The sequence below is a fragment of the Barbus barbus genome (genome assembly GCF_936440315.1).
Source record: "Barbus barbus genome assembly, chromosome: 11".
NCBI lineage: Eukaryota > Metazoa > Chordata > Actinopteri > Cypriniformes > Cyprinidae > Barbus > Barbus barbus.
The window spans coordinates 6,861,166-6,885,792 of record NC_136739.1 but is presented as its reverse complement, the minus strand read 5'-3'; the positions used below and the strand labels follow the sequence as shown (position 1 = coordinate 6,885,792).

Below are 24,627 nucleotides of genomic sequence, written 5' to 3'. Positions count from 1 at the left end.
CAATATGTAAAATGGCAATGTATTTCTGTACTCAAATTTACATTTTCCCATTCCATATGTGCAACATTTAGTGCAAAATGAAAATGAAAATTCAATTATATCATTAAAATTTGCCATTTTTAGTTTTAGTTGCCAGTTTTAATATACAAATTAAAAACATAACATAAAAACATTTTAAAGCTTTATAAGTTGGAAAATGAAAATGCATTGCCCAAATTGATTAGATATGTTTAACATGTCCAAGCAAAAACTGTAGCAAAATGATCATTTAAATGCTGTTTTTCCTAAATGCATTTAGACTTAGGAGTAGGACACTTGGGATTGCATTTTCATCGTGAGACCGCGGGATAATTGTAGCAAAATGCAATGTGAGTTACAAAATGCATTCTGAGCCAAAGGTGCAGCAAAAGGGTAGCAAAATGTATTTTATTTTTCTTAAATGCATTGACACTTACATATATGACGTATCCCCCCCCCCCCCCCCCCCCCCCCCGCGCGATTTAAATTTAACTAAACATTAAGTTACATTTAAATGATTCTGGACATAAAATAGCATTGTAATACCATGGTACTTTGATACTGTATATCATTGCAGGCCTACAGATTGATAACCTTACAGCACATTGGTATTTACATGGTACTGCAAAGAATACCGTAGTGCTACAATAGTAGATGTTAAACAAAACATGGTATTATAATGGCACCATGTTCAAAAGTAGTACATTTTTGGTATTTTTTGTTGGCGAATTAAAGCTTGGTTCAAAAGTGTTGCACATTAGCCACAGAACCATGGTAGTGTTAGTGTATGATTATTATGTGTAATAAGGTTAATATGGCTTATGGACATTTACAAGGCAGGATAACAGTAGTTATGTTGTGGTTATCCTCACATGAGAGGATTTATTATTTAACTAAATAGCAAGAAGCTTGTGTGTTTGGGGAGCTGTTACAATAATTGGCTTCCTCAGGTCCTGCAGTGAATTCTGGGTACTCAAGCACGGTCTGTGAGATGCAGACAAAGGTGAGGGGCAGACAGACAGCGGCTGAGGCTCAGGTGTCTCATGACAATGGAATGTCAGAGAGCATCTCAGTCGTGCATATTTACATTATACAGCCATCTCTCTGTGGAATTCACAGACAGACATTTCACAGAGGAATGAAAGGATAGATTCATCATGTGAAGATGACCGTTGTGTCTTGATGTTTGGTTCTGTTCTCTCCTAACTATCTGAAAGCCTGTTTACCTCAATAGAAACATTTTAATTGTTATAAACCACCTGAGAAATGTTCCACAAACATTTTTATTTTTGGTAATGTAACAATTATTACACTATAAATTACAGATTTTTATTTTTATTTTTTATTTTTTCATTACACATGGGTGATTTAGTGGTGTTTCTGTGACAAGTGGTAACCAGAGGTGTAAATATTTGCTCTGGCAACAATTCTGGATTCAATTTGAATGTTATTTGAAATTCAGTTTGCTAAATTCATAATTATGTAGGGTATTTATGAAAGAACAGTTTATACGGCAATATAAATTTGCTGAAAATAAACATCCAATCAGCAATCAACATGTCAATCAGGTACAGTAAATGTATTTGGGACAAGAAATAAACTGTAATGAACAATGCATCCGTTTTACATCCCTATTGGTAAAGCTAAAGACAGTAACACCAAGACATCACTTTAATAATAATATAAATAAATAATCATCATCATCATTTCTTTGTACAAATGTCTTCTAAAAATAGGTTCTTCTAAAGGATGTTAATACATTATTTGGCTTTTGGCCCTCAATTTTAATTGGATTAGTTTTGTTATTACTTAATCTGCCTAAATCTCCATCAGTGTTATGATGCTTTTTTCTTTGTTTCGTGTAAAAATATTTTATGCATGGGGAATTGCTCAGACATGTTTGTAACACTTTGTAGAATGACCCTTGTGCTCATGTGACACTGTGATATTGTTTAACTTGTATTAACTTACTCATTGCATCTTTTGTCGCTGTGTTTCATTTGAATGGAGTTTTAATCTATTTAAACTATAGTAATCCTAAAGCCCTCTGTAAAGCATATAGAGCATGATCAGATGGGCTCTTTCAGAAGAAAGCTCATGAATGGTTGATGAGATGGGTGGCTGGGTAGCGGCTTGTTGCTAGGGAGCAGAAGTCCAGCTGCCTCAATCAGAGTCAAGGAGTCGTTGATGCTCTGGGTCAGATGTCTCTACTGAGCACGCTCAGTACCATCTTAACCAACCCCATGGGCATACAGCCTTACATTGACTGACAGGCTGTTGTGTGAAACTGTCCCCACCATCCTTTCACAGTGACCTTTCCCTGCTTTTTTATCTCATCCTCTCCATCTTTCTCTCTCTCTTTCTCTCTCTATGTCCTATCTTCTGCTGACACTATGTCTGTCTAAAGGTGTTCCAGTCAACAGTCGAGTGTCCTCTAAGATTCAGCAGCTCCTAAACACTCTGAAAAGGCCAAAGAGACCCCCTTTACGAGAGTTCTTTGTTGATGATTTCGAGGAACTTTTGGACGGTAGGTTCATACATCTAGAAATATCTAATTTAGCCATGAAACTCTGCTAGCATTCACATAATTTACTAAATGCTGTTTAGTCTCCGCTCAGTTAATGAACTTGCTTGCTCAACAGTTAAATAGTCTGGTTAAGTATTCGCTGTAAACTGATCCTGCAGTGCGTTCCGCTGAAGCCCTCTACTTATTGTGTACATACATGTTTTTACATTGTACTTATATTTTTAAAAATACCTATATGTAATTACATCTGTAATTAATTTCTGTAATTACATTTATAATTACACTGTTGACCCATCACTTACATCTTAACCCACCCTTAAACCTACCCATACCACCAAAACACTCCCTAACCTTACCCGTATCCCACCTCAATAGCAGCAAAAGTGTTTTGCAATACAATATGAACACAATAAATACATTGTACTTATTTTTTGATGTAAGTACATAGTAGTTAAGGCCACCTAATATAAAGTGTGACCAATTTGTTTTCATATACTGGAGGAACTTTAAAACCTGAGCCTCATGCTCAAGCCCTCCATCACATATATATTTACTTTAATCTCACAAAAGGGATCTATGAAAACAAAAATGTGAATTGGTATTCACACTTAGATTGAATATCCGTACTCATAACCAAAAACTGCTTTTTAGAAGAAGCTACTGACCCAGGAGACAGGAAAATAACACAAAACAACATATTTGAATAAGGCAGCCATATTAAGAATGTAAGTTATTTCTACCTGATGTGTTGCGTGTCACTGTGAAGGGTTGAATGCATCTGGAAATGCTTTATGGTTTCTTCTTTAGCAGCTACAGGTTAAGTCACACTTCCTCAATTCTCCTACTTACTGATGTATGTAAATCAGCATATTAGACTGGAGTAATGGCTACTGAAAATTCAGCTGTACATCATATACTGTGTGTGTGTGTGTGTGTGTGTGTGTATATATATATATATATATATATATATATATATATATATATATATATATATATATATATATATATATATATATATATTCATTTTAAATCATGATAATATTTTCACAATATTACTGCTTTTACTGTACTTTTCAGTTGCAGCCTTGGTAAGAAGAACACACTTCTTTCAAAAACGTAAAAATATTTTTGCCGACCCTCAACTTTGAATGGTAGTAAAAAAGACAGAAACACTTGTTCAAGGTTCTTTTTTTATTTGTCGCATACATATTACATACATATTGAGAAAGTTTACTGAGAGTGTGGAGTGACCTGCTCCTGTTTCTGCGGTAACAGTGACTTCTCTGATTGGTCAATCTCAAGTCAGGATTTTCTTCAGCAGTTAAATTGTTGAAAGGTTTAATTGCTCAAGTCAGTTTCTCAGAAAATTGGGATGTTTTATCATATACCTTTGTTTATATTATATATGGAATCTGTTTGTTTATTTATGCATATAAACATAACATCATATGCCATACTCAAATTATTCAGTCTTTTCTGTGTTCCTGCATTATGGAGATAAGTTATTTTCTTGTTGTTATATACACTGTCCAGTAACAGTACAGTGATCCACAAATTTGAAGGTTATTAAAATGTTTGAGAAACCCACTGAATCTATCTCTTCTTTCCTTTTTCTCTCTTTGTCCAGTCAGTCATTTCTTGCGTTTCTTAAAAATACGCTTAGTAAAAAAAATATTCTTTCGTATTCTCTTAGCAGCAGCATCTTCACTTTATATTCTGTTTCTTGCACTTTCTTGTTTCTTACTTTCTTTCTGCTTTTCTTCTCTTTCTGTTCCAGGCACACAAAATCAATCAAATCTATTTAAATCCGTGTCACATTTCATCCTCAGGATGCATAAGTCACCCTGAGATGCTTAGTGACATTTAAAATCACTCTCGCATAAACTCTGCTCCAAAATCCAGTGAGCTGCTTACAGTGTAAGACAGCATCTGTCATGAAACCATATAAATGACTGATTTTGAACACTCTATATATGCAGGAGACTCAACTTGGTAGTGATTTCAATAAGCACACAATACAATAATACATTTCATAGTTGGAAAATAATTGATTTTTAATTACACTGACTAAATGTCTTAGTATCGGTAAGTATATGCTTATTTATAATCTGTATAATAATCTGCATAATGTATATTTGCATAAAGCAAACCACATAGGTTAAGGTATAAGAGCTATGTTGGTGAATATAAGCTTTGTTGTATATAATACTTCAGTATTGTATTAAAAAACACACACAGCAGCAGCAGATCTACATGTCTGTCTCTGACATGATTTCCTGTCATCTACAGTCCAGCAGCCAGATGCAAACCAGCCGAAGCCTGAGGGGGGTGAGATGAGACCCCTGAATGGGGAGCCACTGGGGGTGGTCACTAACTGGCCTCCATCATTACTGGCCTCTTTACAGCGCTGGGGCACCACACAACCCAAGAGCCCCTGCCTCACCGCACTGGACAATGCCGGCAAACCTGTCTACACACTAACATATGGTACAGTGGAACTTCCCATTGGATTAAATGCAACATTTAACATTCAACATTGTTTCTTGAACTACACTACTTTTTAGTGCATTTGTTATTGCATCTGTTACAGTTACTGAGAAAAATGTGTAATTAAATGAGTTACTTATGAAAATGTTAACCATTACAAAGGGGGTTACATCTCAATATTTTCACACACATACAGATTTGATTGATTTCTTTCCCAAATTGCATAGACTGCTGTAAAATATGAGACACCAATGTTTCAGGAGTTTAGGACACAGGGTTGTATTGGTTTTATGTATATGCTTTGTTTTTTAAGATGAATTGTTGTTCCAAAGCATTGTTAGATGTCAATGTTTCCTGTCATAGCTACGCAAAGGTTTGATTTCAAAAACAATATCATACTGCAGCTATTAAACTATATATTGTTGTGATTTTAAATCTGTAACCTCGATCCTCGATACAACGATCTCACAGTAAAAAAGGTTCTCAAGTCTGATTTTGTGGTGGCTGTGCTTTAAAATATAATTTTTATAATCTTAATTCATGTGATGAAGGATTTTGAGAGCCTGAGAGTAATCAGTGTTGAAAAAATTACAATATTATGCCTTGGAATTTTATGAGGTAAAGTTTTCTAAAGAAAAACACTGATAAAGTACAGACACTTGAAAAGTCATTTTAAAGTAGAGTAAAAATACTTTACTACTGTCCGCCTCTGATTGCTGGTGTACTCATTTGACATGATGAATGAAAAATCTCATTCATACTGTAATTGAACAGACAGTGTAGGTTTGAATGTGTGTTTTTGTAAATATGTTTCCGTAGGGAAGTTGTGGACGCGGAGTCAGAAACTTGCTTATACACTGCTGAACAAACTGAGTACCAGGAATGAACCACTACTGCGGCCTGGAGACAGAGTGAGTGTCCTTATCATGCAGATTCACATCCATTTACACCTTGCATTAACCGCCCATGCTGTCATGCAAGACCCCATTCCCCTCCAGAATCCTATCTTCTTTCTCAAAGACTGATCAAAGACATTTGGCATGTTACCATTATATCATGTTCTAGCTAATCAAACAAACTAGTTGGCTAAGATGTTAGTATGTCCCAATTTGTATAATTATGCACAATTCTAAGTTATTTTGTATTATAAAGGAGAAAGAAAATTCCAATAAACCATTTCGGACACAATTTGACATATCCAGTGATGGGCAATGTTAATGCCAAGTGAAACAGGCGCAGAATAAAAGAAGCAATACACTAACAGTAGCAGTAACATTAATGCAAGAGGTGTAAATAAAAATCTATTGTGTATCTTCACAGGTTGCACTTGTGTTCCCCAACAATGATCCTGTTATGTTTATGGTGGCGTTTTATGGATGCCTCCTGGCGGAGCTGGTGCCTGTGCCCATAGAGGTGCCACTTACTCGAAAGGTATTAGTCAGCATTACACCAGCACACAGACAACACTATCATAGATTTCAATCACAATAGAGCCCCCTACTGGAAAAGACACCCTGATCTCCTCACATCTCCTCACATCACAGCATTATCCTTGAAAAAACTGTATGGTATGAGTATAAATAATACACTGGTAGTCAAAACATGAGAGCTGTTTTCTTAAAGATGCCAGTATGCATTGGTATTGTGAGTACGTGAGCATGTATGAATAACCAGTCACTCATCCTTGGGTTTTTCTCTTCTGTAAATGACATGAATTTCTTCTATCTAAAGGTATCATTAGCTGTCTCTGTGCTGCTTTGAAGCGTGTTAGGTTTGATTAATAGAGCTGATGTTCCTGATGGAGACAGTTAATCCTTTAAAATGAAGGACACAATAACACACACAATGCCTTAGTGCTGTGTTATTGTGACTGTGTTTTTGCAGACCGTCTGATGAAAGACGGAGAGGGAGTGAGTGGACTGAAGATCAGTGTTGTATTGATGACTGTCTGTGTCTCCTCTCATCAGGATGCAGGCAGTCAGCAGGTGGGGTTTCTTTTGGGCAGCTGTGGGGTCACTCTGGCCCTGACCACTGATGCCTGTCAGAAGGGTCTGCCCAAAGCACAGACCGGAGAAGTTGTCACTTTTAAGGGTGGGTGATCCGTACAAGCCAGTTACTTCATCTTTATTTAATGGTGCTGTTTCTTTGCGGGTATAAAGCGTGTGTATGTTTTTCCAGGCTGGCCACGACTGCTGTGGTTCGTTACTGATGGAAAGCATGTTGTAAAGCCTCCTAAAGACTGGCATCCTCCAATAAGAGACGCCAGCAATGAGATCGCATACATAGAGGTCAGGACCACACTAACATAAGGGATAATGCTTATTTTGAGATAATGACCAATGATAGGTGGATCTATCTATCTATCTATCTATCTATCTATCTATCTATCTATCTATCTATCTATCTATCTATCTATCTATCTATCTGTCTATCTGTCTATCTGTCTGTCTGTCTGTCTGTCTGTCTGTCCGTCCATCTATCTATCCATCCCTCAATCCATCTGTCCATCTATCTGTCTGTCTGTCATCCATCCATCTACCTATCTGTTTGCTTGTCTGTCTGTCCATCCGTCCATCCATCCGTATTTCCGTCTGTCTGTCTGTCCGTCCATCTTTCTATCTATCTGTCTGTCCATCCATCCGTCCGTCCGTCCGTCCGTCTGTCTGTCTGTCTGTCTATCTGTCTGTCCATCTGTTCATCCATTCATCCATATGTTTATCTATCTATCCATCCCTCAATCCATCTGTCCATCTATCTGTCTATCTGTCTGTCATCCATCCATCTACCTATCTGTTTGCCTGTCTGTCTGTCCATCCATTCACCTGTCTGTCCATCAATCCATATGTCCATCCGTTCATCTATCTGTCCATCTCTCTAACTGTAAGTTTATCTATCTATACACAGTATAAGACCAGTAAGGAGGGCAGCACTATGGGCATCACGGTGTCTCACTCTGCTATGCTGGCTCACTGTCATGTGCTCACACAGGCCTGCGGCTACACAGAGGGTGAGTGTGTGCGACTTACATGCATCACACACAGGCTCTTCTGAGACCGGCCACTGCAGGTCTAGAGTGTCCTACTTCCACTCTCTAAATAACTGCTCACAAACCCTTAACTCTCCACACACAGCAGCTCCTGTAGTAAATAAACTGTTACCCTCTTCTTCTGCCTCTGTATACTGCATATTTGATTGCAAATGTTATTATGTCACATACATCACACACCATTTATTATAAATGCTTTTTGCATTATACACCACAAAATATTTACTGTGATTTTACTCACTTGTATAGGTGAAATCATAACAAATGTTTTGGACTTCAAACGAGATGCTGGTCTGTGGCACGGGATCCTCACGGTAAGTCAGACATACGTGTGGTTGACATCTGGTTTGATATGTTCACATACACTCACACATGGATGAGGAGTTAGATCACCTCGCCCTCATCCAGCTGTCTTTTGCTTTCTCAACCTGTGTCCTTGGCAACTGCTGTCATGGTGATGTGTGTTCAGAGTGTGATGAACCGAATGCACGTGATCAGCATCCCATACTCGCTGATGAAGGTCAACCCTCTCTCCTGGATCCAGAAAGTCCACACTTATAAAGGTGAGTGTACTGCCTAAAGCCAGGCCGCCTGTGTGTCATGATCTTTTACCACAGAACTATGGCCACTTATTTGTGGATAAACCAAATGAACTGAGATGTAGATACGATGTAGTTGCTGTTTATTTAAAATTGCTATTTTGCAGTGCAATTAACTGTATTTTTCTTCAGATTAGAGGCTCTTTATGGACTCAATTCCAAGAGTTGATTCCAAACTTATTTTTTTGATTCTTAAGAAAAAAGGAGGTTAAGTGAGTTGAAGTGGAAACCTGTTAAATAAAGAATTTGCAGCTGGTTTGAAATGAATATATTTTGCCGTAATTTGTCATCAAGATTTGTATTTTAAATAAATACTGTAGAATTGTAAAAAAAAACGTACCACAGTTTCCACAAAAACATTAAGCAGCACATCTGTTTTCAACATTAATATTAATAAGAAATGTTTCTTTAGCAGCAAATCAGCACATTAGAATGATTTCTGAAGGCTCATGTGAAAGTGAAGCCTTGAGTAATGATGCTTTGCCATCAAAGGAATACATTTTATTTAAAAATATATTAAAATAGAAAACAGTTTTTTTATTGTAATAATAATTCACAATATTACTGTTTTTACTGTATTTTTGATTAAACAAATGAGTCTTGGTGAGCATAAGAGACTTCTAAAAATCTACAGATCTTAAACATTCAGACAGTAGATTACTGTATACTCCTTCATATTTCTTCAGATTATATGTATTATGAAGATTCCATTCATAATATTAAAAAAAGATACTTTTGCCACCTACAGGTTAAATGATGTAACTACAGAAAGAGGAGTTTGTGAACTTTTTACAGTCAAAACTTATTTATAAAATACTGTCTGCTGTCTGATTAAAATTCTTCAGAAATGTTATATATTCTACAAACAGAGCATTGTGAACAAATGTTAATTTTAAGTGAAACCTTTCAAAAGAATAAAATATTTAACAAGACGGTATTCTGCAGATTTTGCACTCTGACATGTAGGTTTAATAGTTGGTTTCTATAGACAGTAAACACCTGTTTCACATCATAGCTGTTACTACACTGATTAAATGCTATGTGACTGTTTGCATGTTTATATGTCTTGTGTTTTTCAAACAGCGCGTGTAGCAGTGGTGAAATCCAGGGATATGCACTGGTCACTTTTAGCCCAGCGGGATCAGAGAGACATCAGTCTCAGTTCTCTCCGCATGCTCATTGTTGCTGATGGAGCAAACCCATGTGAGTAAACACTTAATCAGAACTATCTGAGAACAAGCATAATTCCAAATCGAATGGAACACATCCTGAACTGTCATTGGAACATTGCGTATGTATATTGAAATGTAGGGTCTATTTCGTCCTGCGATGCCTTCCTCAACGTCTTTCAGGCCCGTGGGCTGCGACCAGAGGTGATCTGCCCGTGTGCAAGTTCCTCTGAGGCCCTGACTGTCTCCATCCGCAGGTACACTGCTGACATTACAGTAACTTACTACTGTAAAACCACTACTGTTCTAGTACATGCTTTCTGCCCAGTATACACAGGACACTGCTTAATATTTTATTTCGTATAATCTAATGCATTTCAGTTATCATCTCAGAAATGACAATGGCATTTTGCATTCGACTTTGCATATGGCAGTATCATTTTACAATTTACAAATCCATGTTGAATGACTGTGTTTGTGTGTGTTCAGGCCTCCAGAGATGGGTGTTCCTCCTCCGGGTAAGGCAGTGCTGTCCATGAGCGGTCTGAGTTATGGGGTGATTCGAGTAGACACAGAGGAGAAGCTCTCTGTGCTCACTGTCCAGGATGTAGGACAGGTCATGCCTGGAGGTGAGACCTGCTTCACTCTCACTGATTGAGCTATAGACTGAAAAACGGTTTTGACTGGATGAATAGTGTGATGAAGAAATGCTTTACTTTTTGGCACTTTCATGTTTAACATTCTATTATTCTGAATAATTGAATTTCTCTTGGGGACTAATGTACTGTCTATGCATCTGTGTGTGTGTGTGTGTGTGTGTGTGCAGCGCTGGTGTGTGTGATCCGGGTAGAGGGCACGCCGTACCTGTGTCGAATGGATGAGGTTGGAGAAATCTGTGTGAGCTCCAGCAGTACAGGAATCTCCTACTATGGTCTGCCAGGCATGACCAAGAATGTCTTTGAGGTAAACAAAAGGTCCATTGATTTTTAAACATATAGCGTTGGCCTTAAAATGTTCAATCAATGTTCGATTTTGGTTTTATTTTAAATTAAATGTTCAGCCATAGTGGTAGCAATTTTTTGAAAATAAAATATTTCTGTCAAAGATTCATTATGATTCTTTCAGTGGGCCATACCAGCTGGTGTATTTTGTATCTTTTTGAGTGAATTCATTATTAAAAACTTGATAGTGAAGTGACATGTGGCTAAGTATGGTAACCCATCCAAAGTGCATACACACACACCAGTGGGCAGCCATATTGCCGCAGTGCCCAGGGAGCAGCTGGGGTTCAGTGCCTTGCTCAAGGGTCTCACCTCAGTCATGGTACTGAAGGTGGAAGAGAGCACTGGTATTCACTCCCCCCACCAACGATTCCTTCCAGACCTGAGATTCAAACCCACGACTTTCGGGTTACAAGGCCGACTCTCTATCCATTAGGCCACGACTGCCCGTTGTGAAAATATGCATTCACAACTACAATTCTTGTTATTATACTTTACTGAAATATCTGAGGCTATAATTCAACAAAGTGACTCTAGAAAGACATGAACATTTTCCCTATAACAATATAGATCAGTTATATTATTTTGTCTGACTGTGGCATAACTTTATATAAGATATAGAAAAAAGCAACAACAATAGTCAATGAGAACAATTTTTTTAAAACATGTTAAAAGTTCACAAATAAAACCACTAGGCCTCATTGCAAAAACCTTTGAGTTCTGTGTTATCCTGCTGTTAAAAAGTTTGTGATGCTTACCTAATAAAAAGGTAAGTAAAATAAGGACTTGACAGAGTTGTAAACTCAACTAAAATGTTTTTGTTGTTTTGCTTTCAGACCATTCCAGTCACATCATCAGGAACTCCCATCAGTGACAGACCCTTCACACGCACATCTCTCCTTGGCTTCATTGGGCCGGTGGGTTCAGATGTCTTAAAATAAACCATTCCTTTTGAAGCAGGATAACTTTTAAGTGTCTTTTAAATCAACACGTGGAGTTCATCTTTTTTGGATTGGGTTTGTTTCTTGTATTACAGGATAATCTGGTGTTTGTGGTGGGAAAGATGGATGGACTGATGGCGGTGAGTGGACGGAGACATAACGCAGATGATGTGGTGGCCACAGCACTGGCCGTGGAGCCCATGAAGTTCGTTTACAGAGGAAGGTAACTCAAATGTCATTTACTCTTGACTTGAGATCAGTATGAATCTCTGCTCAGACTGAAGGCTGCATCTCTGTTCTCTGTCAGGATTGCGGTTTTCTCTGTATCGGTGCTGCATGATGAACGCATTGTTTTGGTGGCAGAACAGAGACCAGATGCCTCGGAGGAAGACAGCTTCCAGTGGATGAGTCGTGTGCTGCAGGTACACACACACACACACGTTTACTTAGCTATCCAAATGAGGACACTGCATAGACTTCTATTGTTTTTTATATACAGCTAGTTAAAAATATTTTAAACCTAACCCTAACAGAAAACTATATGCTTTTTTACAATTAAAAAACAAGTGGGTGTGTCTGAAGTGTTTACTTGTAATGTGCACAAAAACAACACTCTTACACACACATACATATTTTCTTGACCACTTTCTTTCTCACTCTCAGGCTATCGACAGTATCCATCAGGTGGGAGTGTACTGTCTGGCTCTGGTGCCTGCTAACACGTTACCCAAAGCTCCTCTGGGCGGCATCCACATCTCAGAGACCAAACAGCGCTTCCTGGAGGGAGCCATGCACCCCTGCAACGTCCTCATGTGCCCTCATACCTGTGTCACCAACCTGCCCAAACCTAGACAGAAGCAGCCAGGTACAGGTGAGTCCTGTGTGAGTGTTGGGTGGTTGTTTTTCATTTTATGCATATTTTGCACATCATATGACCTGTTGTCTCTGTTGTTTCAGAGGTGGGTCCCGCTTCTATGATAGTCGGAAACCTAGTGGCAGGAAAGAGGATTGCACAGGCCTGTGGGAGAGATGTTTCACAGCTGGAGGACAACGATCAGGTAAAGATCAACCCCATTCAGTCTCTCAAAGCACAAAGGTCAGTGGTGAAAAAGAAGTACACTTTAGCATACTTTTAATATGGAGTACTTATTATGGAAATAATTTATTTTAAAAGATCGTACTTAAATGCAAACTGAATGTAATCTTTTCAGACTTTTACCTTCATGTTAATTGGAGGGGTGGCACGGTACGCAGATGTCACGGTTCGGTACATACCTCGGTTCGGGGGTCACTGTTCTATATGATTTCGGTACAACAGGAAAAAAACAATAAATCTACTATGCTCGGTTTCTTTTCATTTATTTTGAACAGACAGTAGTAATACTAAATATTATATTACACATACATATATATATATATATATATATATATAATCTGCAGTACATATACACTCACTGGCCACTTTATTAGGTACACGTTGCTAGTACCGGGTTGGACCCCCTTTTGCCTTCAGAACTGCCTCAATTCTTCGTGGCATAGATTCAACAAGGTGTTGGAAACATTCCTCAGAGATGTTGGTCCATATTGACATGATAGCATCACGCAGTTGCTGCAGATTTATCGGCTGCACATCCATGATGCGAATCTCCCCTTCCACCACATACCAAAGGTGCTCTATTGGATTGAGATCTGGTGACTGTGGAGGCCATTTGAGTAAAGTGAACTCATTGTCATGTTCAAGAAACCAGTCTGAGATGATTTGAGCTTTGTGACATGGTGCATTATCCTGCTGGAAGTAGCCATCAGAAGATGGGTACACTGTAGTCATAAAGGGCTGGACATAGTCAGCAACAATACTCAGGTAGGCTCTGGTATTTAAATGATGCTCAATTGGTACTAAGGGGCCCAAAGTGTGCCAAGAAAATATCCCCCATACCATTACACCACTACCACCAGCCTGAACCGTTGAGACAAGGCAGGATGGATCCATGCTTTCATGATCTTTATGCCAAATTTTGACCCTACCATCTGTATGTCGCAGCAGAAATCGAGACTCATCAGACCAGGCAACGTTTTTCCGATCTTCTATTGTCCAATTTTGGTGAGCCTGTGCGAATTGTAGCCTCTGTTTCCTGTTCTTAGCTGACAGGAGCAGCACCCGGTGTGGTCTTCTGCTGCTGTAGCCCATCTGCGAACCCACAACCTTTGGATTATGAGTCCAAATCTCTAACCATTAGGCCACGAGGTCCAGCATTGCTAAAGTTGGTACTTTATCAAAATAAAATACATTAGCGCGCCGGCCTCTGTGTCACAATTGGAACGGACTGAAGTACAAAGTCTATAATTTACATAAATAATAGTTTTTCATTCAGAAACATAGTCATGAAAGTATTCTTTAAGAACACTAAGCTAATTTTTATTGAATTAATAGTAGATTATCTGCAAATACAAGTTACATCTAAGATTTGAAGTACACCACACATGCGCTTTCAATACAATTAAGTGCACTTTATCACAGGGGCAGGTGCTGAAGTATACTGGTGTCTGAATGTGTCATCTCTCCTCTTGTAGTTCCTGTACATGCAGGATGTTCTGCAGTGGAGAGCTCAGGCCACACCAGATCACCCTCTGTTTTTGCTGCTCAACGCCAAGGTAAAGTACTCATTATCCCTCAACCCAGGAAACACGCAGTATTCAGAGTCAGATTGTGTATTCACTATCATCTTACTCTGTGCGTTTTTATTTTTTTCAGGGCACTGTGGCCAACACAGCCTCCTGTGTACAGTTGCACAAGCGGGCAGAGCGTGTGGCCGTAGCGCTGATGGAAAGAGGTCGACTTAACACTGGAGATCATGTAGCACTTGTTTATCCTCCTGGTAGGAGAGAAAGACGCTTACATTACTGTGGTCTAATAAAGGGTGTTCAGATCTCAGGTTTTGTGGGGCTCAATACCTCTCTGTCTTCCTACTTTGCAGGTATTGATCTGATCGCCACTTTCTATGGTTGTCTGTACGCCGGCTGTGTTCCGGTCACTGTCAGGCCTCCACACCCACAAAACCTAACCACAACCCTGCCAACCGTTAAAATGATTGTTGAGGTAACTTCAATTTCTGAGTGTTACTATAGCCAATAAACAGAAACACTAGCGCCCCCTTGTGATCAGCCTTTATTATTGTATTTTATTTCATTTCATGGGTAACACTTCAGCAATAATGTTAATTTTGTTCATATTCATTTGGAATCATGAACTAACAATGAGTTTTTTTTGTGTGTGTATTTATAAATTAACATTAACATAGATTAATGAATGCTGTACACATTGTTGATCATTATTAGTTCATGATACCTAATGCTTTAACCAATGTTAACTAACTAAAACTTACTCGTAAGGTGTTGTTTTATTTTATTTTACAAAATAACAAATTAAGTGACATTGCAAACAAATAATTATAAAGCTTTTCTCACTCAAGCCATTTTTGCAATTTATTTAACTAAGTGGTCAAACTTTTTATATCAAAATAAGATTATTTTCATGAATCGTGACTATAATGTCAATATACTTTTTGGGGCCACTGTAGATTGATTATATTACATTATATATGTAGATTATATTCTGTGTGTGTGTGTATTAGGAATTAATGTATATTAACAAGTATTATTTTAGCCTTAATCCAGTGTCTGATTGATTAAACACTATCTTGTATTCCCTGCTGTAACTTTTCTATCCTGGTGCATATGTTTGACAGGTCAGTAAGTCTGTATGTATTCTGACAACTCAAGCAATAATGAAACTACTGAAATCCAAAGAGGCAGCAGCTGCTGTGGATATTAAGACGTGGCCATTGATACTGGACACAGGTAAAGGCATCATTTACACTTTTTTACTACTGAATCATCCCTTGTTAAAAGAACAGACACATTCAGTTTATTCATTCCATTCAGATGATCTCCCAAGAAAGAGAATTCCTCAGATCTACAAACCTCCCACCCCAGAGATGCTCGCCTACCTGGATTTCAGTGTTTCTACCACAGGAATCCTTGCTGGGGTCAAGGTGCTGTCTAACCTGTCATTCAAGTGCCAATGGCACATTCATTTTATGTGGGATTGACATTTCTAACGCTGTATGTTTCTCACAGATGTCCCATGCTGCCACCAGTGCCTTGTGTCGCTCTATTAAGCTGCAGTGTGAGCTGTACCCCTCTCGACAGATCGCCATCTGTCTGGACCCCTACTGTGGCCTGGGCTTTGCCCTCTGGTGTCTCTGCAGGTGAGAGACAGTTCACACCTTGGATACTGTGATATAATATTATTTATGTGATGCGCTGTAATGTAAATCATGTTTGTGTTTGCAGTGTGTACTCAGGCCATCAGTCTATTTTGGTTCCTCCTCTGGAGCTGGAGACCAATCCGTCTCTGTGGCTTTCTGCTGTCAGTCAGTATAAAGTACGAGTGACTTTCTGTTCGTATTCAGTAATGGAGATGTGTACCAAAGGCCTAGGATCCCAGACTGAAGCTCTGCGGGTCAGTAATATACAGTAATCACACACCCTTAGTCTACATAATTTAGCAAATAATTATATTTCAATATTTTATTTAAATGCATGGTACCACTTTGCATATATACAGTATAATGCATTATAAAATAATGCATTATGTAAACAAATGCTATTTTTTTAAATAGAAACCAGTTATTTTAAATTGTAATAATATTTCACAATATAACAATATAATTTTACTATAGTTTTGATCAAATAAATTCAGCATTGGTGAGCATTTTGACTTCTTATACAAATATTAAAAAATCTTACCGACACCAAACTGTAGTTTACTTTACTTTTTATCTTTATCATTATCTTGGACTAAGTTGTATGTCCTATCTCTGAGTATCAGCATATTCTAGTATCCCATTTAGCTTACAATAGTTCTAGTTAAAGTTGTTAAGGGCATAAGTTTTATTTGATCCGTTCCATTGAATTTAACCCCCATCCGTACACCTGCAGTTACGGAATGTGAATCTGTCGTGTGTACGGACCTGTATGGTGGTGGCTGAAGAACGTCCTCGCACCACGCTTACACAGTTCTTCTCGAAGATCTTCAAAGACCTGGGGCTCTCCTCACGGGCCGTCAGCACCACCTTCGGCTGCAGGGTCAATGTGGCCGTTTGTCTTCAGGTGAGTGATGAATTCAAGTGTTTTTTTTGGGGGGGGTTGTGTTGGGTAGAAACTCAAATGTGTGCTTTTAAAAGACCTGTTTACATTAAGTATGAAATTTCCATGATTTTTTATCATGAAAAGAATAATGCACTATAAATCTTTTCACACCAAAAGCTAAATATATCGTTACGTTTTAGCAATAGGTTGTATTTTAAATGACAACACATAGCTCTTTTGTTTAAGTATGAAACATTTTCTCTAAAGTTATCGAAATTTATTATCACACAAAAATTATTATCAACACTGTTATATTTTTTGTGTCGCTTTGTCGCATCGCTCTTTGTGTGAATGGGCCTTTATCTGTTGTAATTGTTTAAAAATCATTTTCTGTACCCTTACATGTTCTATTCACTGGCCTGGATGCCTGTCTATAACTGTATGTACAATATATGTATCTGTTGGTGCATTAAATGTACGCCTGTGTTTGTCTGCTGCTCCATACCCTCTCGTCAGCCCAACAGGCTGGGCAAGTTGGCTGAGCAGGTACTGTGACCCAGATGGGGACCACAGGGGTTCTTGCAGGGGGCTTCCAGGGTGCTTGTAAAGGCTCTGCTTTTCATATGTCTCTGTTTGTGTGTATACAGTATATGTGTGTGCATGGCATAAAGAATGCTTTGCTTCCAGCCTCTAAATATCTAATACTTTTTATTATATTGCATTATTTGTGCCAGCACTGTTACGTACAGTACCATATTTTATTTCATTAGATGAAATGAGATGATCCATATACTAATCTCAGTTGTTAATTATTTAACAGTTTGTTTTAAATGATCGTAATTAGGTATGAAATTTCACAGAAAATCTATCTATCTATCTATCTATCTATCTATCTATCTATCTATCTATCTATCTATCTATCTATCTATCTATCTATCTATCTATCTATCTATCTATCTAATCAAATGTGACTTTAATGGCTATGTAATTGTTTTTCATTTACGTTGACAGAATGTATTCATATGCCTGCTATGCTTTTCATAGCTTTTGTGCTTGGCCCTGCACTTACTATATATCTACTCTAGGCTGTGCCAAAGCAATGCTTGTAGCTGTGCATATAGAGTAGACTCACTTATATACAAGCTGTGTTTGCAGTACAGGGGTTACATTCATTAGCAGGTCATTGTAACTGTTGTAATACCTCATTCCATCCTATAATGCTTTACAGTAAGACACAACAAGAGTAAGATGTTTTACAAGAACTGAGACAAAAACTGTTTTTGCAGCGACTGATTAAATTGATGGTTCACCCAAGAATTAAGATTCTGTCATCACACTAATGTCGTTCCAAACCGGTATGACTTTTTGGGAAACATAATAGAAGATATTTTGAAGAATGTTGACTTCCATTATATTTTTTGTTAATACAGTGGAAGTCAATGGGAATGTTTGTTTACCAACCTTTACCAAAAAAAAAAAAAAAAAAAGACATCACGCTGAGTAAATGATGAAAGAATTTTCATTTTTGGGTGAACTAACCCTTTAAAGGAAATTTATGACAAATTCTCTGTTACTTCCAATTGTTATGAAGTTAAAGCATTTCTAAATTTTGCTGAAAATCCATTGACTGTTTTCAAACAGGCTGCACCAAGCATTCACAATCTGTCCTTTGTTTCACAAACAGAAATTCAGAGAATTGTTTGAGCCAATGTTTCTATGTCAGACTGGTCGAACAAACAAAAGATCTGCCTTGATATCACCACAGAGCTACTAGTTTAACATGCAAATTGCTTATAGCTGTCTCTGCATATTAAGAAAAGTATAGAAAAACTAATTGCACACTTTGCCTTTAAGAATCCATGCTTACTTTTATAATCTTTCTGAGAAGGTCCTATGTGTCATCACATATAATGTCACCACCGGTACATGGTAACACAGTACATGTGTAGTGCCTGAAGGTGGATCAGCAGTATGAACACATAATCTGTGGTGGCAGATATATCACAGACCTCCAGTGATCTGCTGTTCTTTGTTTCTAGGGCACCGCTGGGCCGGATCCCACCACAGTATATCTAGACATGAGGGCCCTGCGGCATGACAGGTGCTATAACAAACACTTCTGATTTTCCTAAAGCTTATATACCAGTGTCAATTCATATCAATTCATATGTGACCCTGGACCACAAAACCAGTCATAAGGGTCAATTTATACATCATCTGAAAGCTGAATAAATAAGCTTTCAATTGAATCTGGAATCTGAGGGTGCAGAAAAAATCTAAATATTGAGAAAATCGCCTTTGAAATTGTCCAAATGAAGTTCTAAGCAAAGCATATTACTAATTAAAAATTAAGTTTTTATATATTTACAGTAAGAAATTTACTAAATATCTTCATGGAACATGATCTTTAGTTAATGTCCTAATGATTTTTGGCATAAAAGAAAAATCAATCATTTTGATCATTGATACAAATATACCCCAGCGACTTGAGACTGGTTTTGTGGTCCAGGGTCACATATTATGTTGTTTATCAACTAATAAGTAAATTATTTTGGTCTTTTAATTAGAAAAGATCTGTTATTTATTTATTTTTTTTCCAATTCAATCAGGGTTCGATTAGTTGAAAGAGGATCACCGCATAGTCTGCCACTGATGGAATCTGGGAAGGTGAGATATTATAAATAATGAATACACATACAAAATTTGAATGGAGTAAGTAAAAAAAAATATATATGTTTTTGAAAGTAAAGTGTTTTGTTCTCATCAAGGCAGCATTTATTTGATGCAACATACTGTTAAAAACAGTAATATTGTAATATATATATGTGTGTGTGTGTGTGTGTGTGTGTGTGTGTGTGTGTGTGTGTTATCACTGTGATACAAAGCTGAATTTGCAGCAGCCATTAGCTGTTAGTTTTCAGTGTAACATGATCCTATATGATGATTTGTTATCTATTATTATTAGTGCTCAGTTATTATTCATGTTTATTATAATCAATGTTACTGATAATAATAAACTGCTACATTTCATTTTTTTTATTCTTTCATGAAATTAAATATCAAAGGAACAGCATTTATTTGAAATAGAAATATTTTGTAACATTATGAATGTCTTTACTGTTTCTTTAGATAAATGTAATGTTTAACATTTAAAATGTAACATTCTTTCTGAATAAAATATTTATTTTTTTATCTTACTTGAATGGTATTAAGCAGAAAACACTGTTTTCAACACTGATGATAAAGTTTCTTGAGCAGCAAATCATAATATTAGAATGGTTTTTGAAGGATTTTGTGACTGAAGACTGGAGTAATGATGCTGAAAATTCAGCTTTGCTTCACAGGAATAAATTACATTTAAAACATATTAAAATAGAAAACAGTTCCTGTAAATTGTAATAATATTTCACAATATTACTGTTTTATTGTAATTTTGATCAAATAAATGCTGCCTTGGTGAGCATAAATGACTTCCTTCAAAAACATAAAAAAAAATAATCCAAATTTATAACTTCATTAAAATCAATTAAATTTAATAATAATAATTATTTTATATTTATTACATTTCTCAACACACAGATTCTGCCTGGGGTAAAGGTTATAATTGCCAACACAGAGACCAAAGGCCCTCTAGGAGATTCTCATTTGGGAGAAGTAAGTTTCAATAGCGAGTGCTATTAACCACAGAGAACCACAGCTGAGCTCCAAAATAAGTAGTGTTACCTGCAGAGTCTGTTATGTTATATTATATCATGTGCAGTGAGCTGATGGTACTGTATTTAAAAACAGATCTGGGTGAGCAGCCCCCATAATGCCACAGGATACTATACGGTTTATGGTGAAGAGGCGTTGCATGCTGACCACTTCAGCACCAGACTGAGTTTCGGTGACACACAGACGGTTTGGGCTCGAACTGGATATCTTGGTTTCCTGCGGCGCACAGAACTTACAGATGCCAGTGGAGGTACTGTATGCATGATATGAAGCACAAACACACTAGTGTCTCATTTCAAGATATTTCTGAGGTGACTTTTCAAATTGAAACATGTTCAATAAAAGGTTTCAACACACACCCTGACAAGCTAATAAATGTTTTTTTGTAGTGTTTGTACATTGTTTTTTGGTGTGTACTCATCAGATATGATAATAGGAAAAATCAGTTGTGTTGTCCAATTAATGATGTTTTTGCACATTATTCTAGAGCGGCATGATGCCTTGTACGTGGTTGGTTCTCTAGATGAGACTCTAGAGCTGCGGGGAATGCGCTACCATCCCATTGATATTGAAACATCTGTCATAAGGTCACACAAGAGCATTGCAGAGTGGTAAGCAATATTTTTAAATGCTTTCCTTATACCTCACAGAAGCAGATTTTAATGGATAAACTTTTTATTTAAATATTTACTCAACTGTAATATAAACAGATTATTGTGGGAAGTCGTGGCCTAATGGTTAGAGAGTCGGACTTGTAATCCAAAGGTTGTGGGTTCGAGTCTCGGGCCGGCAGGGATTGTAGGTGGGGGGAGTGAATGTCCAGCGCTCTCTCCACCCTAAGTACCATGACTGAGATGCCCTTGGGCAAGGCACCGAACCCCCAACTGCTCCCCGGGCGCCGCAGCATAAATGGCTGCCCACTGCTTTGGGCGTGTGTGCACTTTGGATGGGTTAAATGCAGAGCACAAGTTCTGAGTATGGGTGGCCATACGTCACTTTCACTCTCCATTTTACTGTTTATAACAACTGAATATTTGATAATTTTCATTGTTAGGTGCATCCATGACAATAGCTTAAAATTACTATTCTTAATAATTATCTTTGAAAATGTCTAAACATTGTTTACACAAGTTACCTTTCCTGAGAAGCAAAATTTACAAAGGTATTAAAGGAAGTTTTGAGTTAAATACAAGATAAGATCTGTGGCATGCTGATTACCTTATTTCCTGAAACACAAGTTGTGCTATATTTGTCATGTGAAAGTTCCAAGACAACTATATGATGACTATAATTATTGTTGGCCAGTCAAACACACTTACACTAAGGGACATTAATAATCTTACATTCTCTAACATTGTTAAATCCAATATTGGTAACTATACAGTTTTGATACCATTCCTAAACATACTTTAAAAGAGCAGCCTAAACTTAGTGCAAACTGAATTGCATGTTAATTGCAAATAAATGGAAATTATAGTTTACATTTATAATATAATATAATATTTATGTATTTAAATATATTAATTACACATTTGTAATGAAGAAGTTCCAATTTAGTACATTTAAATGTTTTAAACGTAATACTGAATAACACAATACTGTTAGAACTTCAATCAAGTATGTTGCATGTGCTTTAGTATGTTAGTCAACACATCAATGTGAAAGTGCACTTTTTAAATGTGTACTTCAGCGTGAAACTGTCATGCAAGTGTGCTCTCTTTAAGTACACTCAAGTGACCTCTTGTTTCATTAATATTATATTATCTGCATGTAGTTTTTTTTTTATCTTTCAAGATTTGAAACACACTACAAGGGCACATTAATTATAATTAAGTGCACTTCTTTAACAAGGGATGCCTACTTGTTATCATGTAGTCAGCTAACATTAGAAAGACAAACAGGAGACAAGTCAACCAAATTTCCGCAATAATTTACTGTATGCCATGAATGCTGTTGACGAAGTTTCATTTAACTGGAAGCATTCCTTTAAGACTTCCTGAAGACTGTTTTTCCATATTAATATCTTGCTGTATGAAGTGTTTTAATTTCATTACACTTTGAATTTGATTTACAAATATAAAGCCATGTTGTACAAAAAGCCATGTTTTGCAGTGTAGCTACAGTATTCTGCTTTTCGTACTTAAATACACCTATCATCTCACTCTCTCTCACCCTTTCCTCAGTGCTGTGTTCACATGGACAAATCTCTTGGTGGTGGTCGTGGAACTTGAGGGGTCTGAACAGGAAGCCCTGGATCTTGTTGCTCTGGTGACCAACGTGGTTCTGGAAGAGCACTATCTCATAGTGGGAGTCGTTGTGGTGGTGGATCCTGGAGTCATTCCTATCAACTCTAGAGGAGAGAAGCAGCGCATGCACTTGCGGGACGGCTTCCTCGCCGACCAGCTGGACCCTATATATGTGGCCTACAACATGTGAGAATGTGTAACATGGAGGAGGAACCAGATGCCAGGAATATCTGCATATGCAAATTTACAAAGGAAGCGTTAGGGGGAAGTTCGGACATGCTTGCCTCTTCCTCCACGAACATGAAGAGTCCTTAATGGAGCTATGCAGTTTATTTTTTATATCAAAGTGTCAGAATGCCTTGCAAATAAAACTCTGATTCAGTGGTCAGGGCAAAAGACTTGATTCCATCTCCTGTTTTCTTGTGTGACAAAATTATGAGTTCAGTTTCTATTCAAGCGCACTTGTCCTGCACATGACACATGCGTGCTGAATGTTCCGTGTGTGTGAGGAGGCCCAAAAGGGCAAAGGAGTGCCTGATGTCAAAACAGGATCCAGATTGCAAGACTATGTCTTTGTAATTTCAAGGGCGTCTGAAAATGTGTAATGCACTTCATTTCAATGCATTACTATTGCCAATGTTATAGCTGTAAAAAAAAAAAAATGCTCAAACCAATTTTTGTTTGGTTTGTTCTCTTTTTTTCATCAACACACACATCTTTGGTAAATGTTTTATCTGGAGAACAAATGGCAATAAGGATGGATATAAGATTGAGAAATGGATATCTAAGTCTTTGTTTGCAAGAAACCAGTACTGAAGGTGTGCTGCGGATATGTTGCTCCATAACTTCACAAGCTTATGCATTCCCAGCTAGTGTTTCAACATGGGCCTTAAATATTTTTTTTATACCTGTGGATTGTTTGTAGGAATCAGGGTAATAACAGTGAATAGATGAAGAGTCTTATTCAGGTAACCAAGTCCCAATCTGAAAAACATGTTTCTGCTCAAATTTACATTATTCACAGCATTTCAAGTTTGAACTAGTTTTTACAGTTTGACATGACCGTTCACAACTAGATTATCTTATATTCCTGCAGATGAATGTATCAAGGTGACATTTTTATTCTCCTACATATTACTGATTGAAAAGAAAGTAGCTTTTCCATTAATTCATTAAAACAGATGGGATTGTTATTTCAGGAAAAAAATTACCACTGCAGGTGAGGGCTTTTATTCTTCTTTTCATTACTGTGTTAAAGTGTGATATTTGCTTGTATTTTTCAGACACATTGTACACCGCATTTCTCCAGCACTGTAAAGACCACTTCTAACAATACTTGCTTTCTTTTATTGTGTTCATTACGTTAAGGACAGGCAGTATGCCTGCTGTAATTATGTACAGAATTTGGGTAATAAGTTATTACTGGGACACCAGAAATCTACAAATACTTTTGGCATGGAGGAAACCAGATGCTGCTCAAATCAAAGCTTAATTTCACAAATAGTAAGGGGAACAACATGAGACACTATTCTTGTAATATTTTATATTGCAATAGACTCAAGAAGTGGTTTTGCTGCAAGGATTGTAAAGCACATACAGCATCTGTATTGCAGGATGGATGTGTGACTGTTAGTGTTACATTTTTGCAGTTTTGTCATTTAGTGAATATTTGGTTGAAACAACTTTTGACTTCTGCTAATATTTCTTAATAAAACCCATGCTTTTAAA

At 37.3% G+C, this 24,627-nt stretch overlaps 1 protein-coding gene across 2 annotated transcripts in view; it reads left to right on the top strand.

Moving 5' to 3' along the window:
* Nucleotides 1-24,624, top strand: part of LOC306877056 (disco-interacting protein 2 homolog A-like) — a gene marked incomplete at both ends in the record, with an annotated part of 138,625 nt that extends 114,001 nt beyond the window's left edge. Inside the window, 32 exons of one of the 2 annotated variants that reach the window (XM_079428581.1) lie at nt 2,426-2,545; nt 4,835-5,032; nt 5,852-5,943; nt 6,353-6,463; nt 7,000-7,123; nt 7,211-7,320; nt 7,937-8,039; nt 8,328-8,392; nt 8,548-8,641; nt 9,761-9,880; nt 9,989-10,103; nt 10,336-10,475; nt 10,673-10,809; nt 11,684-11,764; nt 11,884-12,011; nt 12,096-12,210; nt 12,452-12,659; nt 12,746-12,846; nt 14,360-14,440; nt 14,541-14,664; nt 14,764-14,885; nt 15,535-15,646; nt 15,731-15,840; nt 15,926-16,056; nt 16,142-16,310; nt 16,790-16,960; nt 18,979-19,040; nt 19,549-19,606; nt 20,519-20,593; nt 20,729-20,903; nt 21,141-21,264; nt 22,837-24,624. In XM_079428581.1, the coding sequence (XP_079284707.1) occupies nt 2,426-2,545; nt 4,835-5,032; nt 5,852-5,943; nt 6,353-6,463; nt 7,000-7,123; nt 7,211-7,320; nt 7,937-8,039; nt 8,328-8,392; nt 8,548-8,641; nt 9,761-9,880; nt 9,989-10,103; nt 10,336-10,475; nt 10,673-10,809; nt 11,684-11,764; nt 11,884-12,011; nt 12,096-12,210; nt 12,452-12,659; nt 12,746-12,846; nt 14,360-14,440; nt 14,541-14,664; nt 14,764-14,885; nt 15,535-15,646; nt 15,731-15,840; nt 15,926-16,056; nt 16,142-16,310; nt 16,790-16,960; nt 18,979-19,040; nt 19,549-19,606; nt 20,519-20,593; nt 20,729-20,903; nt 21,141-21,264; nt 22,837-23,089 (3,929 nt within the window). Of the gene's footprint in view, nt 1-2,425; nt 2,546-4,834; nt 5,033-5,851; nt 5,944-6,352; nt 6,464-6,999; nt 7,124-7,210; nt 7,321-7,936; nt 8,040-8,327; nt 8,393-8,547; nt 8,642-9,760; nt 9,881-9,988; nt 10,104-10,335; nt 10,476-10,672; nt 10,810-11,683; nt 11,765-11,883; nt 12,016-12,095; nt 12,211-12,451; nt 12,660-12,745; nt 12,847-14,359; nt 14,441-14,540; nt 14,665-14,763; nt 14,886-15,534; nt 15,647-15,730; nt 15,841-15,925; nt 16,057-16,141; nt 16,311-16,789; nt 16,961-18,978; nt 19,041-19,548; nt 19,607-20,518; nt 20,594-20,728; nt 20,904-21,140; nt 21,265-22,836 lie in introns of those variants that run through there. The other variant, XM_079428582.1, reaches the window with a different exon arrangement.
* Nucleotides 24,625-24,627: the final 3 nt, after the last annotated feature.